The sequence below is a fragment of the Channa argus genome, chromosome 16 (assembly GCF_033026475.1).
Source record: "Channa argus isolate prfri chromosome 16, Channa argus male v1.0, whole genome shotgun sequence".
NCBI lineage: Eukaryota > Metazoa > Chordata > Actinopteri > Anabantiformes > Channidae > Channa > Channa argus.
Window position 1 is genome coordinate 10089966 of NC_090212.1, and position 17625 is coordinate 10107590.

The 17625-nt window shown below is 41.0% G+C and overlaps 1 protein-coding gene and 1 long non-coding RNA gene across 2 annotated transcripts; one reads left to right on the forward strand and one right to left on the reverse strand.

The window, feature by feature from the left end:
- Nucleotides 1–4101: 4101 nt before the first annotated feature.
- Nucleotides 4102–8342, reverse strand: LOC137101790 (uncharacterized). The gene is made up of 3 exons (XR_010911109.1): nt 6988–8342; nt 6745–6876; nt 4102–4425 (listed from the first exon to the last, which is right to left on the reverse strand). It is a non-coding gene; the product is annotated as an uncharacterized lncRNA (long non-coding RNA).
- A 200-nt stretch (nt 8343–8542) lies between these two features.
- On the forward strand, nt 8543–13769 carry otx2b (orthodenticle homeobox 2b). Its single transcript, XM_067480620.1, has 4 exons — nt 8543–8813; nt 10737–10947; nt 11465–11616; nt 12226–13769. The coding sequence occupies exons 2-4, from the start codon at nt 10851–10853 to the stop codon at nt 12847–12849; spliced, it is 873 nt and encodes a 290-aa protein (XP_067336721.1). The 5' UTR covers nt 8543–8813; nt 10737–10850; the 3' UTR covers nt 12850–13769.
- The last annotated feature ends 3856 nt before the right edge of the window (nt 13770–17625 follow it).

Sequence of the window (17625 nt, forward strand, 5' to 3'; positions counted from 1 at the left end):
CTGTGAATGTCATTGAACTACTTATGTTTACGCAGGCTTAATATTGCTGTGACAAGGTCTCTTTAGACACACAACGAATGCTTCTGAATGTATCAGGTCAATATTAGCTGTGGGACTGCTTCTATAAATGCCTGGCCTTGTTGTTAAAAAACTGATCATTTAAATTTTAGCGCCTATAGATGAAATTAAGAAAACCTCATGAAAGAAAGTATGATTGCCTAAGGTGCTTTTGACCACTGTTCACGTAACAAATGCAGTCCCAGTTTCTGATACTAGATCCCTGGAGCCAAAAACATGATTACACAGAGACAAAATAAAGGTGAAAAGATTCAGGATTGAGGATTTTCCCAAAATGTCTCTCCTTCATCCCAATTGGCAGCACTTGGCTTGTTGCCCACTCACATTGTGTGGATGGCCCTGCCACTGTTGCCATGGGGATGTGTGGACCTGCGCAGGCCCTGAAGGCAAAATGGCCTGGTGGTGAGGTGGGGGTTATCATCAGCAGCAGACTCTGCTGGGCCCCCATCCAGAGGTCTGGGTGCAGGAGAACCTGTGAGGCAGCGGAGACCTCTCCACCCCCTCCCCTACCCCCACATCTCTACAGGACCTTTCTTGCTGGTGGATTCTGCTGCTGTTTCAAACCCAGAGTAGGTTTTTAAGATGGGACGCAGTAGTGCAGGGCTCCGGCCTGTCCACTGGGGGTCGTCTGCCTGACTCCCATAAGCCCGGGCCAGACGGGGTGGGCTGGGGTGGGATGAGGCCAGACGAGGCAAGCTGGACTGTGGCCCAGTGCGGTGACTGCCTGTCTGCCCAAGCGCTGGGCCACGCTGCTACTCCTCCCTGGGCTCGTGCCCCTGCACTTGGATTTCAAAGGGATGTGACAGGGGGACTGGCTTTCCCTCTCCATTGCAGGATCCATGCCCCACCAACAGTTCTTCCAAAGACCCCCTCTCAAACTGCTTTCAGCCCCCACTCTCTCCCAGCCCCCAAATGCCCCTCCAACAGCTTTTCTGTTTCAGCCATGAACCCAGGCTCCTTCTCACACTGTGCCATTCCCACCACTGCTGCCTCACATTTGGGAAGAGAAGGGGGGGAGGTTGTGCTGCTACACTGCACCCATCTGCCCCATGTCTTTCCATGCTGTGGACCATGATGCTGCAGCATGGCTCTCTGGGCGCCGTAAAGACTTTGGCAAGTTCACTGGGCCTTCAAGCACCCCTCCCTTTGTATCCCCCCTGCCCACCACATGCACACACTGATTAAAAATGTCCTTACACTAAAACTTGTGCATGTGATCATGCACATGCATTGGAGAGACAAATGGTTAATACAGATGGATGATTTAGATGCAATGTGAGAAAAAACAATGTGATTTTTAGAATCACAAAAAAACTTACAATTATTCAAGCTACCTCTGTTACGCACACAGAAGCCTCGGCCATCTGAGAAAGATATGAGTCAGATACAGTGCCACAGAGTCTGTGCGGCAACCAGCTCATTCAGCAACTGGCCCATCATCAGTAAGCACCCCACAAAACCAAAATGACACTGACAGGCTGCTTTTCAATTGGCTGAGATCTCCTTTTCTCTTTCTCTCCCTCTCTCCCTCTACCTAGGTTTCTCTCTTCATCGCTCCCCGCATGGCATTTCTCTGGCAGGTCCTCCAGTGAAATTCCTTCCCTCCTGGTCTCAGCATTCCCGCAGCCAGCCTCCCTGCCTGGGCAGAGCATAGTGGCTGGGCCTGGGTGGGATGGCGCTCCCCCCAAGCTTGGTCCCAAGCTATGGCTACAACTCCAGCCCACAACGCATTCCTCCAGCCACTGACCAGTCCCCCCAGCAACCAGGATAGAGGTGGAATGGAGGCTTAGTGGTAGTGTGTTTTTTGTTATCTGTTGTGGTTCCACATCAGGGTAATACTGTTAAAAAAGCACGATATCCCTTGCAGGAAACGGCTTCTGCACATGAACATGCTATTCATTGTATCCTGACAACCTTTGTTTTAAATGCGTTTTAGATCAAGTTGAGTGATCAGTTTCTTTGTATTTTTGTACAGTGGTTGAGTTCAGTGAAAATCTGTGATTTATTAGTCACCAAAGTCCTGTACAAATGAAAATCCATTTTTTCTCAGCATGTTACCTGACTACACTCTCCTCCACAGCTTAGTCTTTCACAGAGATGAGATACAGTATATATCATAGTCTGTCAGTCCATAGCTGCTCCTGGACAGCTCAAGTAGCAGTAGGACAAGATCCGGACGATCCCCTCCCTCATCCACTCCCTCCTGCTTCACCCCCAAGCCGAGCCAGGCGCTGTGTTTACTCTCCTAATTACAGGGGAGGGGCCGGCTGACAGGCGAGCCATCACAGATTCCCCACAGGCCTGGGGCTGGGAACGCTACAAACACCCGCCACTGTCTCCCAAATGTGACGGCAATGTCCAACTGTCACGGGGGAGCCTTCACTGGCAAAACCCAAGGGCCCAAAGAGAGATATTAAAGACATGAGAGGAACTGGCAGAGTTGGCACTAACAGAGAACTAGGCTTGAGAAGTCGAAGTGGGGAGCTGGGGGCATTGCCAAAGTGTCATTCAAAGCAAAGTGGAGTTTGGACAGGGCACAAATGCTGATTTACCCACACTCACAACATTGCTCACGCTCTTATCAAACTAAAGTGGGAGAGTCGCATGTACTAGACAGGAAATCCAAGCAGTAAAGCCACTAAATGTCAAGGAGCATGTTTGTAAAAGTTAGTCCAATGGATGTTTTTATTCCTTACTACTAGACAAAAACAACAACAAAAAAAAAAACATTCTGTGACGTTTTTTCTATTTTATGGAAGCATCTGTCCAATTATTACTAGTTTTGCAAAAACATCAGTCATATTGATGGCATGGCGACATTCAATGTCCACCTCGACTCAAAAAAGCCTTTCACTTATGGGTGCTTAACTTTACCTTACAGTTCAGAGTCTGACACCAGAAGCTTCACCTTAAAAAGCACACTACATACACACAGCGCCTGCAGGTCAATCGTGGTTCAATGTGCAAGTTACACACGTGTGCTGTGAACACTAGAAACCCCCAGAGAATGCAATTGTCACTGAAGTAGGTGACATTTTATATTGGGATTAAACTTTAGAAATAAAAAATATTTGCGTGTTGTTAATTGTTTTCCAATGAGGAGGGAGACATATGGCGTAACTGAACCTTTTGCTAAAATTATTTTATAAACATATTTTATAAATTATTGAAATCACCTTTGAGTTGTATCATATATACTCAGAGCTGAGTGTTTTAATGACTCATTAGGCTTGGGTACTGGTCTTAAGCGTTACTTTGTAACAAGTATACTCTGATATAGTCAGACAGGATTTTTACTTTACTGTATTAATGCAAAGTATTCACCTCTTCACAATTTGTGATGGAGAAATGAAAACAGCTTATTAATCTATGACTGTGGCTTTCAAAAAACATGCACTGAGTTAAATAAACTGTACCTACAGTGTGTGTGTTTGCCCTAACCCTCCTCCCAGGGAAGTATAATCCACTAGATGTTGTAATGCACCAGTGCTGTTGGGGGGTCTAAGAGAATCCCTCTGGAAGCACAGTGGCTGACCCTATCACATATTCAGGTCAAATAAACAAAACTGCGTTGAGAGAAAGGTTAAGACACAAGAATAGTCTCCTCGCCAACTCTCCCAACTAACGGTTCAGGCCGTCCCTGCCAGCAACACACACCTCACCCCTGAGAGGCAAGACAAGAAAACCATTTGATAAATCATGAATAGTCAAAGCTGTGCAAGTGCTGTGACCATTTCTAAAATTTATTATGGGGATTACACACAAAATCACACAATGTAACATTTTCAAATGTGTTATGAATGCCTCCCAGAATCCAATTCAAATCCTAGGTTACCAAATAAGCCTGAACAAATCCCCCACATTGACTTTTTCCTCCTTTGAAGACTTGAGAGGTCCAGTCTGCAGGGCAGGTTTTACCACGCCATGCAGACACCTCAGCAAAGAGGAGAAGGCTGGTAAAGGGAGAGAGAGAGAGCAAGCAGGGTGGTGATTTGGCAAAGAGATCAACATAGAAGTTTTTATTTGCAAAATAATTTTTATTCAATTCCAAGACAGAGACAAAACAGAAATGCAATGGTACCAAAATGCAACATCAATTAAGAGTCGAGTTAAACAAATAGCTCATGTTAAATGAAAAAGATCTTGTGATGTGTCCTTGTAGAAGAAGCAAAATCTATCCAGACAGACTTCACACAGTTCATTCAGTTAGTTAACCTTGAGGCTGCAGTGTCTTTTCCTGCCTCATATTCGTCCCTGTCAGTTTTCCAGCAGTCTTGACTTTGCCTCCTTATTGATGAGCTGACGGCAAGTGTATTTAATTGCATCCATCACACTGTTGGAAAACTCCTGTGCAAACACAACGCAAACAATTACAGTACCAATTAAAAGGCATGTAAACACACACAGCAACAGCATTATGGAGTCTGTGCATTTGGATTTAAGGGAAAATGTATGCAAGTGAATGTAAAGTATGACCTAAAAACTGGAGTTTTCTGTTTCTTATTTTATTCAAACAGAGCTTTAAACTAAATGAAATATTGTGAATAATTACAAAGATAAAATCCCACGTGTAAAGTGCTGCCAAAGTGCTTCTGTGTCAGTAAACGCTTCTCAGTCTGAAAATGAATGTGGTCTCTCTCCCTTTAATCCCTGGGGACGAGACTGAATGTGGTTTGATGACCTCTGGGGTCAGTTACAAGTTACATTACACAAAGGTTTAACTCATTTGTGACAAAGAAACCGTTTTGGGGAAGCCCTCTGTTTAGACGTCTTGCTCATGACAAGGTGCACCTTTTTTCCAAGCAGCAGTGGCAACGTATCCATCAAACCTGCCAGACTAATTAAAATACAGCTTATGATTATCCTACTTCAGCTCATCTCTCTTTCCCGCACTTATTCTCTCTTATTCACAAACTAACACACAGACACACACACACACACACACACACACACACACACACACACACTGCATATCGCCCCCGACTCTGATTCTGTGCTAAATAACAGTTTACAAACCTGATTTTATTAACTTATCTTATAGTTGGTACAGTTGTAAATCATATAACATTAATATTACCTATATCTTATTTTACAAAAAATATATATAACATACAATTTTGCATATTTTGGAAATCTGCAATTTGAATTAATGCCAATATTGTTTATAAACAGGGATTAATTCAAATTACACATTTCCAAAATATTAAATGAGTAAAGGCGCAAATGGTCTTCCTGCTATAGCTGTATTATTAATACTAAACATAACAACTACACAAAAAACAAAGTTAACAAAAATAAAACTGAAAATGAGGATGTGACTACAGTGACTTTTTTGTTTACTACAAAAATGCAATAAGCAGAGACTGAGCTAATTTAAATCCTACACGCAGAAGGAAAAGCTTTTCTTGACATTACAGATAATCAGCATTTCTATATGAAATGGCTTTAATGCATTTATCTTTTTTTCTGTCTCTTTTTGAGCTCAGAATGAATTCCACCAACACATTCCTCATATTCAGCGATGCAAATATCAAACAAGGCAGATGAGAGAATAGGAAAGCTGCCTAGATAGTTAGACATGGTAAATATGCAGCTTTAAATTCTGATAAATCTAAAAATTACAATTTAAACTCTGTTTATATATATTTTCAGGCGGTTTTAATTGTATTTGTTCCTTTTTATTGTACAAAAACACGCATATTTATTATATGGTTTATTGCTTACTTATTTGTATGGGTGAACAAGGCGCAAGGGGCAGACTGCCCATTTATTATCCAATCTTGAAATACACATTTTCTTTTCAAGGGTATCAAAGAAGGGTCAAACGTCTAGGCCTGTGCAATGTATTTGAAATGATGTATAGGCAACGCATTAACTGGTAGAAATCACAGGTTGGAGCAGGCCTGGTGAAATCCTCACCCTCAGGTTGAGTGTAGCAGAGGCGGAGATAAAAGCCGTCGTCGTCAATTAGCCGGGAGTCAGAGGGAGCGCTGCTCGCCAGAGGCGTTTAACTCCTTCTCCCTTTAAACGTCCTTTAAAGATACAAAGTCCCTGCGGAGGGCCTGGCTTTACAATTTAATAAATTATTTAGCAATTTAAACGGTGAGATCCAGCAGATAACAGCATCAGACGTCGTGATTTTTCACGCAGCATTCTGAAAGTCGTTGAGGCTCATTACCATGCAGCTGCTGAATATGAAATATTCACATATTAAAAAAGAAAACTGATTTTAGCAAGAAGCTGATTATTTTTCTGTTACCTTCATACACGACAAACCCCCGAACTATAGTGCAGAAACATAAGAATGGTTATAAGAAATTTAAAAAAAAAAAGGATTTTAAAAAGGTTTGGGGTTTCTAAACTTTACATACGCTAAACGTAATATTTTTTTCATGGAGTCTTGTGCGGTAAAAAAAAATAAAGTTGCTAGACAATTACCTCTGTGATACTCATTAAACAATAGCAACTTAATATTTTAAAAATAAATACTCATTCCGTCGAACCTTTTTGAAGACGCCCAATACATAACACATGACTATTCAAGTTCACGCATAAGGTAAATTTACTGCACTTTTTTCCCACTACATTAGAAGATTCCTTAACGTATGACCAGGCAGTAGAGAGGAGAAAATGAGGGATGATATGAAAATAGTCAAAGCAGAATACCTGAATGAGTTGCAGCCCCTTTCCTCCCTGCAGGCAGACTCACAGCAAAACTTTTTCTCCTTCGTGCCTCAGGTTGGTTGTTAAAAGAGATCCAGGGTTATGATCCATACGAGCGCTTCCTCTGATCAAAATCTGTCAAGAGAGATATGACTGAGTTTGTTAAGTTGATACCACTTGCAGAGTGAGCACCAGGAGGCTGCAGCTCTGACTCAAAACCAGTTTTCCCAGTAGCTGTCACTGCACCTTTGACTCTGGCCTTCCACACCAGCCACGGAGAGAGGCAAACGACGATTCATAAAACCCACGGTCTGCCTGTGTTTATAAATCTAAATCAATATTCAAATCTGTTTGAAGTGAGCGGGTGTGTCCGTGCAAGCACGCAGTGTGTGCGTGCGTGTGTGTGTGTGTGTGTCTGTGTGTGTGAGTGAGAGTGTGTAGGTGTTTCACAAAGCCTCTTAAGATGATACATTTACCAAGCCGTGACAAAAACCCTCGGCACATTATTTTGAGATGGGCACGCAGGTTCAAAATGCAAGTGACGTAGAAGGAAGCTTATTTGTCCCTCGCAGCTTGTATGTCCTCCAGTTGCCTAAACATGATGGAGGACGGATCCCTAAGTAAACGAATTTAATAATATTTGCAACTGATATAAGAATAACTTACTATTAAAATGTTGTGTAATGTGGCACGAAACCCATCAAAGTGCATTTTCTTTTAAATCAAATGCAGAATTAAACGGGCCTACCAATGAAATCTCTTATCCTTGCAGAAATTGTTTCATGGGAAATAAGCAGATGTCCCTCGTCTGTCGCCAATCGCACGATCGGACTATTTCTGTCTCTTTACCCCCCTCGTATTTGTCCTCTACACTGCTTGCATGCACACTCCGGGTCCGGTGCCTGCAAGTCAGCGGCTGCTCGGTGCCTCTCGGTGGGAATTCCCGTGTAAATACTGTGGGTGAATTTTCTCGTTGCAGGCCCGTATCAGACTGATGGGAGCGGGCTGGCTTGGTCTGTGGATGGGAGGACAGTTTTAAGGAATAAGTCGCTCTAAATCCCCCTTTTTTAAGCGACGCTCTGGAATGTGAGAGGACGGTGCAGACTTCAAATGGCCGATTTTTTTATGTATTTGTGTTAAAGATTTATTTTTACTACGTAGAAACTTTTCTTTACAACACTAAAGGCTTTACTCTATTCCTGCTCAAATGCCTCATAAAATATAGACAAACTCAATTTTGCGTTATAATGATTTAATTGTTTGGAACGTTTTATAATGTTAATCTGTTAAATGTGATTAAAACATATTTAGTCGCTATCAGAAAACAAATAGAAAAATGATACAGTCAAAATTTTGTGGATCTAAAAGTGCCACAAATACAGGCTACTGCACATGAATTATATTATCAGAAAATTCTCCACTTCCCTTCTTCACCTTCTCATCATTTACTTAACTTCCCTCAGTTTAATGCCTCCGATGGATAACAGCGACCTTCATTTAAAAAAACTAACAAAGAGATGAGTAAAATGACTTTTGTTTGGTTTAAACTCCACTTCTCGTCATCCACCGGCATATCGTTTATTATCAATGTCCTTTCTGCGGTGGGGTGGGTATGTTGTCAGTCGTCCTGTCGCTGCCATTGGCTGAAGAACTGTGCGTCAAAAAAGTAGCTGGAAACATTTGTTTCCCTGAAAAAAAAAAAATCCTCCCCACCAGTGTGAGAGTCGGAGACAGAGACAGACCTCAGCTCAGTCCTGCGGCTCCCATTGGCTGGCAGTTTGTACAAAATCCAACTCAAACCACTTCACTCACAACACACCAAAAATCCTAAAGGCGTACATGAAGCCTCCTCCATCACTCCGCCGCTGTCGCACCGCTTCAAAGTCTAACGCAGGCGCTCAACATTTAACTTTTATCCGCGCTGCTGTTGTGTCTCTGAAGACGGCTGCTTCTGCTTCTGCTTGTTTTTGTGCGTTTTTATCCGCAAGGACGTCGCTGATCTGCACTGAGTTTTATTTTTTGTCCTGGAGGAAACCAAGAAGACAAAGATCCTTACAGCCGCCAATACCAGTGTAAGTTTTACTGTAGTTATTATTATTATTTTTATTATCATTATTATCGAAATAAGGAATCGCGATGGAAAAAATGTAAAAAGCCTACAGAAAAACACACCCGTAATAAAACCGCATGTTTTTAAGATGGAAGAAATGGTTCAACTGTGTAGCTGGTGCTAAAAGGAGATAACAGAGAAACGCATCAGGCTGTATTTTGGTATCAAACTGCAGATGGAGGTTAAATCCTGGTAAACTATTTCATTTGAGGACAGCACAGAGACTGTAACCGTGTGTGTGTGTGTCATCATGAAATCCTTGTAACACACATTATAACAACGTCAGTGGTGCCAATCCACATTTCATGGAAACAGAGCATTCGGCAATTTTAGCAGCAAACTGACTGAATGAAAAATGATAATCACTGCTGAAGGAAACAAAGACAGACCCCGAGTTGTTCAAATATTTGCCTTTTTCTTAAATATATGATTCCTGGAGGTCATATTTTACTAATTGTAAACTGTCACTGACCGTAGCCAATCCCTCAACCAGGACACCAAGTCCGTCAGTGAAATTTCAGTCTATTATAAAGCCTATATCTTCCATACCACGTACTTCTCTCGATTGGAATTTGTAAATTAAATAATACAACACACGCGATAATTATGGAGGCGTAAACCTGAGGGTAGCACTGAAGAGAAGAAGCTACAATTAGGCCTGTTATCGGGGGCCGTTTCTAACTGCTGGTTCTCCTCTGCTCACAAGGATAAATAATTAAAAGGAAAAAAAACAACACCTCAAATTTCCCAAATTTACCCGTGTTTTAGATGTTCTAGTGTTTTATAACAGGAGTTTAGCTTGACTGGACATTTAGGCTAGAAGGAACGAATTTCTCCACTGTAATTTCACTTATGTTTTCTGCAAAGTCCTGATAATTATTCACATCAGATTAAAACCACAATATGAATATGATTCACCTATACACAAACGTGCAATGATTAAATTGCGTTTGATTTGAACCAGGAGCCTGGAGCACTTTGGACAACAGTGATGCCAAACTGCAGCTCCACTTAGATGCCACTCGGATTATCTCGTTAATTCATCAACAGAGAAACATTTATCATAATTAATTCTTGGACAGGGTAATTATTATTGAGCGGTTGTGTGCAACTGGTAGACGGGTCTGTTTTAAGTGTGACAGATTGGGATGAGGGGGTTAAAACCGTTGGATATTGAAAAAAAATGCAACTAATCAAGACGCACAGTGGGATACTGAAGTTGAAGTGACAGCATATATTTTTTTATTTTTTTATTCAAGTACAATATTATTGGATCAATAACAGCGATATTAAAAAAATCCAAATAATATTTATTCTAAATTGTCAATGTAAAGCCCTTTAAAAAGAAAAGCAGGTAGAGGCTATATTTGGCCGAACGTCTGAAAGATGAACATTCATGACTGTATGTCTTGAAGAAATATTTAAACAGTTCATTAATTTTCCCAAGCAACGGATTTTCTGTTTGCATTTATAGACCAAACTTAAAGACGGGGCCAATCGACCCAATATAAAAACGATCAAAAGGAGAGTTAAAAATAAAGTGATGTGTCTTTTGGCAATTTTAGCAAGTGAGCTTTATTGGGAATTTCTTATATTTGGAAGAGCCTGGCATTTAAAGGTTTCTATATAAGTTGTGATCATGAACCACGGACCAAACTTTCACGTGACTTGTTGCCATTTCTGCGTACGTGTATCTTGGTGAGGAGGGGTGGGGGTGTTAAAGGGGAGGACAGCCGGAGATGTGTGGTGGTTTTAATGAAGCGCCCTGTGTTATGGAGAGGACTTATCTTGCCACAGATGCTTAAAAACAGAACCAGTACTGGTTCCAGTATCTTATTTGTCAGGTGCACGTTGACTAATGTCGTTCTCTTCATTTTTGGAACAGGTGCCCCATTTAACACGGACCACGCGACGAACAGAGGACACTCAGTACACCTCGGGAGCTCCATCTCAAGTTTTCAAAATTTTCTCCAACTTCAGCCCTCAGACAAATATTAGCATGATGTCGTATCTAAAGCAACCACCTTACACAGTCAACGGTCTCAGCCTAACTACTTCCGGAATGGACCTTTTGCATCCATCCGTTGGCTATCCAGGTGGGTTTCAACTTTTTAAAGAAAAGCGTTAAGTAAAGAGTACTTACAATGTTGACGGGCTAAAAGTGTAGTGGCTGTTGCAGTGTGTAACAACCACCTATTTCAACCGTTTTAAATTAAATTAAAATGTTTGATATTTGGGAGATGCCGTTAAGACAATTCGTAAATGTTAGTATATTATTTGATCCAACCATCAACACATTGTATTATGCTGAGTATTATATCGAAATATTGCATAACACACTGATGAACACGGCGTGGATTTTATTTGTAGATGTTCTATTAAGTTCAATCACTTTTAAGCCTATTACAAACATAAAATACACCAGGTGCCATAATTTGCAGCTGGCGTTTAGGTTAAACGGACATGTGCGTAATTACGCTAAACCCCAAACCTAAACTCTATGCGCTATACATATTCCTTTGATGATTTCTGGTATTTTTTTAAATATTTTTTTTATTTGTTTACGTGCATACAAAATATTACAACTGATACATATTTTATTTTTACTTACAGCAACGCCACGGAAGCAAAGGCGAGAAAGGACTACTTTCACGCGCGCACAGCTCGACGTTTTGGAAGCGTTGTTTGCCAAAACTCGATATCCGGACATATTCATGCGCGAAGAGGTGGCGCTAAAAATTAATCTACCTGAATCCCGAGTCCAGGTGAGATAATCATCTTTACATATCTAAATAATAACAATATAAAAACATATTTTCAGTGTTGATAACATGGCAGCATCATTGTTTCTATGAAAAACATCATAGAAATGCATTAACAAATAAATTGTGGTAAAGAAAATAGTTAACAATGTTAATATTTTTTTTTAAATGAAAATAAATATTAAACGAAAAGAATAAAACTGTTCAAAGTCTATTATGTATCTGCAGGAACATTGAGGAACACTCATCCCGTGACTGACAATATGTCGGAAGCTTAGCATTTGTCTTCCTTAAATTAAGTGGAAAACTTCTGCCAGTGGGGTGAGATAATTCAAATTTAGCGGATTGCTGTTTCGAGAATTTGAGCAATTAAATGAGACTGATTAGTACACGGATACAAAAAAAGTTCAGAAGTATCTTGATTTGGATTAAAACAAATGTAATGAATCACCCCCTTCTAAGTGGTTTAATCAAAATATTAAAACTAATTTTAAAGGGGTTTTACTAACAAACTGTCTGGTCCGTATTAATCATAACGAAGTTTTTTTTATTTAAGTTATAAATGTTTTTTTCTCTAATAATGCAATTCACCAATATCTCTGTCTTTTCCAGGTTTGGTTTAAGAACCGGCGGGCAAAGTGTCGCCAGCAGCAGCAGCAGCAGCAGAACGGGGGCCACAACAAGGTTCGACCTGCTAAAAAGAAAAGTTCCCCAACCAGAGAAGTGAGCTCAGAGAGCGGGGCCAGCGGCCAATTCACGCCCCCCACCAGCACCACCACAGTACCCGCCATCTCAACCAGCACCGCCCCAGTGTCCATCTGGAGCCCGGCGTCCATTTCTCCGCTCTCAGATCCCCTGTCTACCTCTTCCTCCTGCATGCAGAGGTCATACCCCATGACCTACACCCAGGCCTCGGGTTACAGCCAGGGCTACGCCGGATCGACGTCCTACTTTGGCGGCATGGACTGTGGCTCTTACCTAACTCCCATGCACCACCAGTTGTCAGGTCCGGGCTCGGCACTCAGTCCAATGAGCACAAACGCGGTCACAAGCCATCTGAACCAGTCCCCTGCGTCCCTTTCCACCCAGGGCTACGGGACGTCCGGCCTGAGCTTCAATTCCACAGCGGACTGCTTGGATTATAAGGACCAGGCGGCGTCGTGGAAGCTGAACTTCAATGCCGATTGCTTGGATTATAAGGATCAAACGTCCTCGTGGAAATTCCAGGTCCTGTGAACAGATTAGTCAGCTGTCAAAGTGCACAAACAGTGATGACCACATTAGACACATCAGTGCCATCCTTCAATGAAACACAGAAGACTGGGTAAAATGTGAGCCGGGCTCGGCCAGGCGAGACTCTCAGGGGCCGCAAGTTTTTGGCATGAGGGTCTTTGGTCCTGCTAGAGGAGATGTTTAATTTATTTTAGCAATGGCAAAGAGATGCTTCTTTTCTGTTCATTCACAGGTTTTAGCCCGTTATCCATGTCTGTCAGTGTGAGCCTCTATGCGTTAAAAACACCTGTTGAGGGCAAGACAGACTGGACTCTAAAAGAAAGGTATAACACAGCCACGGAACTAATGTTTATCCGAGAACAAAACTCAAGCTCATTGTCCTGGTGAAGTGCTGGCGATGGACAGACCTCCTTTAAGCTTCTTACACAACGTTGACGACCTGCAAGGCAGAGAGACGAGGATGGTGTGTGGACATGGATGCACTACTTTATTTAAGAAAAAAGTGTTTATAAGGAATCAATATGTAGTTTCTAAGAGACAATCAGTGTGTGTCTTATATAAATGGTACATTTGTGTTTTTTTATCTGTGCTAGCCTTCGAAACTGTGATCTGTTGTATTGTATGCAATTTGTGAGCCCCCTCGCATCAGACTCTGCTGTGATTTTAATAGATTTCTAACTTTTTTCTGAACAACGATGCTAATGGTTAAACCACCGGCATCACAAACAGAGACAAGACTTTCCAAGCACATGGTGGTAGTGAAATCAAGGGTTAGCCATACTGGAAAAGACTCTCGGCTGCTGAGAGCTTCAGTCTTGGTCCCCTCCACTGATCTCAACACACGGTGATTGTGGATCGGGACTGGCTCAAAGATGGTGTGACCTCACCACTGAAAAGACATGAATAAAGGTCCTGTGAGCTTACTCTGTCACCAAGAAACGATCTGTGTGTGCATGTGTGCGTCTGGGTGTTGGAGAGACAAAAATCAAGTGGGGCCACTTCATTTTATTAATATTATAATTATTGATAGAGATAGTTTGAGGGAATTGGATAAACTTAACACTTTATTTATTCTCGATAATAACTCAATAATAAATGAGGAATAATAAGGTCACATTATGAGCATTTGTAGGAAAATACAGAGTACAACACATGAGAAAGCTCAGTTTTGGATTATTTTATGTGCATTATTATAAATAAATAAACATGTGGGGTCCCCAGACTTATTGAAAAGAAGACTTTTCGGCAGTTTGTGTTAATTGAGCCAGTAATTGCGGTCTAAGTGAGCAATAATTATACTCAGTCGTTCACATCACGGACCAAATTGTTTCCTAATCCATCAGATAAATCAGATCATCAAATATATTAAGTGTACGTATTAAAGTCACGTTGCTCCTGTGTATTGTACTTAGAACAAAACATGTTAAAAAGCTTTTAATATACACGAACGAAGTATTTAAACAAACGCTTTATAAAAACTGATATGGGGGGCAAAGTTCTTTTTCCACTGGCTCTGTATAAGTAGTACATTTGGGTTAATTTTCTTTCTTAGGTTTTTCGTAGGTCAGAAAGTCTTAACATAAAGGCGCGGGTTTGAGAAAGCTGGATTTAATCCCGGCCTCAAAGAGATGCTAATCCCAATATTTCCCCGGCGGGGTTTCTCAGGGGCAAACGTGGCCCCATCGAAAACCCATCCCCGAATGTGCCTCTGAAACGCAGCCTAATTCAACACGCTGCAATATTTGATATATCGATCAAGAAAATGCACAAATTGGCTCAAATCACACGCTGCGTGTGGGTCTTTAAAGCCTTAAAAGGAAGAACACTGTAACATTTTTTTAGGAATAGCAAAGAAGCGAACACTGTAGTTCTTTTTTATCAAACATTGCTCTGGGTTCTAAATAAAAGACGGACATCCAGTGCATACCCCCCACCCCCCTCCAAAATAGAACAAAAAACAAAGTTATTGCTTAAGGTAAGACTGTGTACTGATTTTTTTACCTGAGCTCAATATATATCCATAGCATTCATGCCAAATTTGTATGTGGGGTATTTAATGTGTGGATGACTTATAAATATCTAAAATTACACGTTGCCTGCAGGATTATAACTTTTTACCTACATGCTGCACAAGAATGAGTTTGCTCATCCTTATAACATGACTTATTCTTGGTAATGTTAATTAGGTAGTACACAGACAAGGTTCTCAAGTACATCTGAGGAGCAAAAGGTTATGGCTGCATTTAAAAGAGATGTTGTTTTTATTTACCTCTGTTGCTTCTACGTTACCGTCAACTTGACATGAGCGGCTAAGGGATCTGTAATGAGTCGACATGGCTCTGCAGTGGGCTAATTGTTAGAAGTCCAACATTCAATTAGCATCCTTGACACTGCCAATAATCTCTCTTTCATTGGAGTCTCCTCTAAAGGAGCACACTAATTAAAAGCGTTGCTTGAAATAATCGAAGCGTCAAAGAGAAGAGCGACTTTGATTCCACTCCTGCATGGACAGAAAAACAGGTGTGTGTGTGTGTGTGTGTGTGTGGGCGCGCGTGCGTCTGTTTCTGAATCTGACTATAGTTTATGAAAGGCTTAATTATACAATAACTCGTATCCATAACCTATTCAAGGGTGAAGTAAAAACAGCTGTTGATATAAAGGTTTTGAATGCTGCATGTTTTCGTCTAGTTGATCACTTAGACTACACTTATAATATTCATGAACCGGTTACAGCATCATATAATGCAGTGCCAAGTTTAGCAGCATATATGCGACGTTAGGGGGACAAACAATGAAACAATTGAACTTGGAAACAAAAGACAAAGCCTGAATATTCATGAGATGCGTCTCCTCTCAGTGTCAACAATTCCTGCATTCAGAAACTGCTTGAGCAAAAAGAAAAAAGAAAAAAAAGGGAGGGGGGGTTTAAACTGCAGGGTCACTTTGAAATGTCAGCTTTGAAAAAACTCCCGTTTCTAACCACTGATGCAGACTCACCGTGCAGCCGTAACTGACTCAAGTAAGGTGCAAAGTTTGCTGATGAGGGAGACGAAAATCTGTCTGAATGGTGCCACATATTATGAAGGAGTCAGTGCAACTGCCAAATAAAGGCTATAATTCTGTGAGAATGTCGCCCTTTAGAGCCGAATAATTTAGAGTAATTTACCATTCGTGTCACTAAACAGTGCACTTACATGGCCATAATCAATGCTCAGTGATACATCTAATATCAAGTGAAACACAAAAGCTTTGTTGCGCTTGTTATTGTAACCCCGGAGCCTCGAGTCTTCAAAGTGCACAAGTCATGGGGAGGATTAGACATCCGGCCTCCACAATACTTCATACGGGGCCTGCAACGAGTTTTAATCAAGACCAAAGCAGTGCAAAGGAGCATATGGGACCAACAGACGCTGCATTAATCCCTCTTGTTTTTTGTCTAACTGTGAGCTGCACAGCGTCCCTTGTCCCCTGGTCTGGTTGCAGTCCGGTCGGTCACAAACATGAGGAATCCTCTGCAGGCATCTGCCTGCGCAAGGGTGTTGGGTAAAAGGCCGCAACGCAGGCTGAATAGGGGATTATTCACCGAGTCTATGGCGTGATCGTCAACGTTTGGGTATTTCAGATGAATATACTGAAAAGCCATCTTATTTGGATACAATTTAAGCCAAAAAAGAAAAGCCTAGCTCCAACCCAAAAGTTAACAAGTATTCCGAAGAACCACAATCTACTTTACCTGTATAACTTGCTGAAACTGTCATTCGTCGTAAGTACTGGCGACGAAAAGGCAACGAGTAATGCATGGTTGACAAGGAAATAAAAAACATGCAGGAAAAATATAACAAAAAGTACCAAGAGACGGATAGTTTGTTGAAAATGTTAAATAATAACAATGAATAAATGCTTTCAATTAGAAATCCACACAGCTTTTAGCTCTCACAACTCCACTTTAGGCTGCTTGATATATATAGTATATGCATGTGTGTTTATTGCTGAACAGTGTATTAAAAATAAAATAATACGCAAGGACATATTGGTGTGAAAAGAATGTTCCGAAAACTAATAAAAGCTAAATACATAATAATTTTAATAATATCCAACGGTAACCCCTTGAAAGTGCTTATCCAAGATTAGTCAACATTTCCTGAAATTATTTAAGTTTCTGACATCATCAATGAATTTGATAATCTTGTCAAAGATTAAATTAAAAGGGTTTTGTATAGCCCACATAATAACAGATTTAGATGTTTTAAAAAATGAAGTCTAAAGAGATTTGAACTAAGCGCAGTGAAAAGCATGTTATTTTAATTTCTCAGACTGCTCACACAAATCCGTGGATTTACAGAGATCCAAAACTGATAATGATACTAGCAGCTTGAATAACTGGAGGTCTGATAAAGCAAAGGGCCACACATTCTTTCTAAAGCGGAAAGCATCATAGAACTTCTAAGATAACCTGAAACATACTCAAAATATGTCACTGTTTTCTTCACAGCTTGCAACCATTTATAATTTCTGTCCCACCACTGAACCACTTCTTCACGAAGGGAAACAGAGGCACACGAAAGCACCGTTTCACAAAATAGCAACTGTGAGGACTTTTTTATCAGCAGGGTCTTTTGGCCACATAAGTGCTCTTTAAAAAAAAACACTCACCAAATATGCCTAAACATTTGGCTTATGATGTTCATAAGCCCCACAGGACACAGGGGGCTTATCAGTTCATTAGCCACTTGATGGCCTATTTCAAGTTATAATAGGTGGGAGGAGGGCAATGGATGA

Coding starts and splice junctions, on each gene's coding strand:
- otx2b (XM_067480620.1), top strand. CDS start 10,851: ATGATGTCGTATCTAAAGCAACCACCTTACACAGTCAACGGTCTCAGC. Junction 10,948..11,464: donor TCCATCCGTTGGCTATCCAG/GTGGGTTTCAAC, acceptor TTTTACTTACAG/CAACGCCACGGAAGCAAAGG. Junction 11,617..12,225: donor TACCTGAATCCCGAGTCCAG/GTGAGATAATCA, acceptor TGTCTTTTCCAG/GTTTGGTTTAAGAACCGGCG.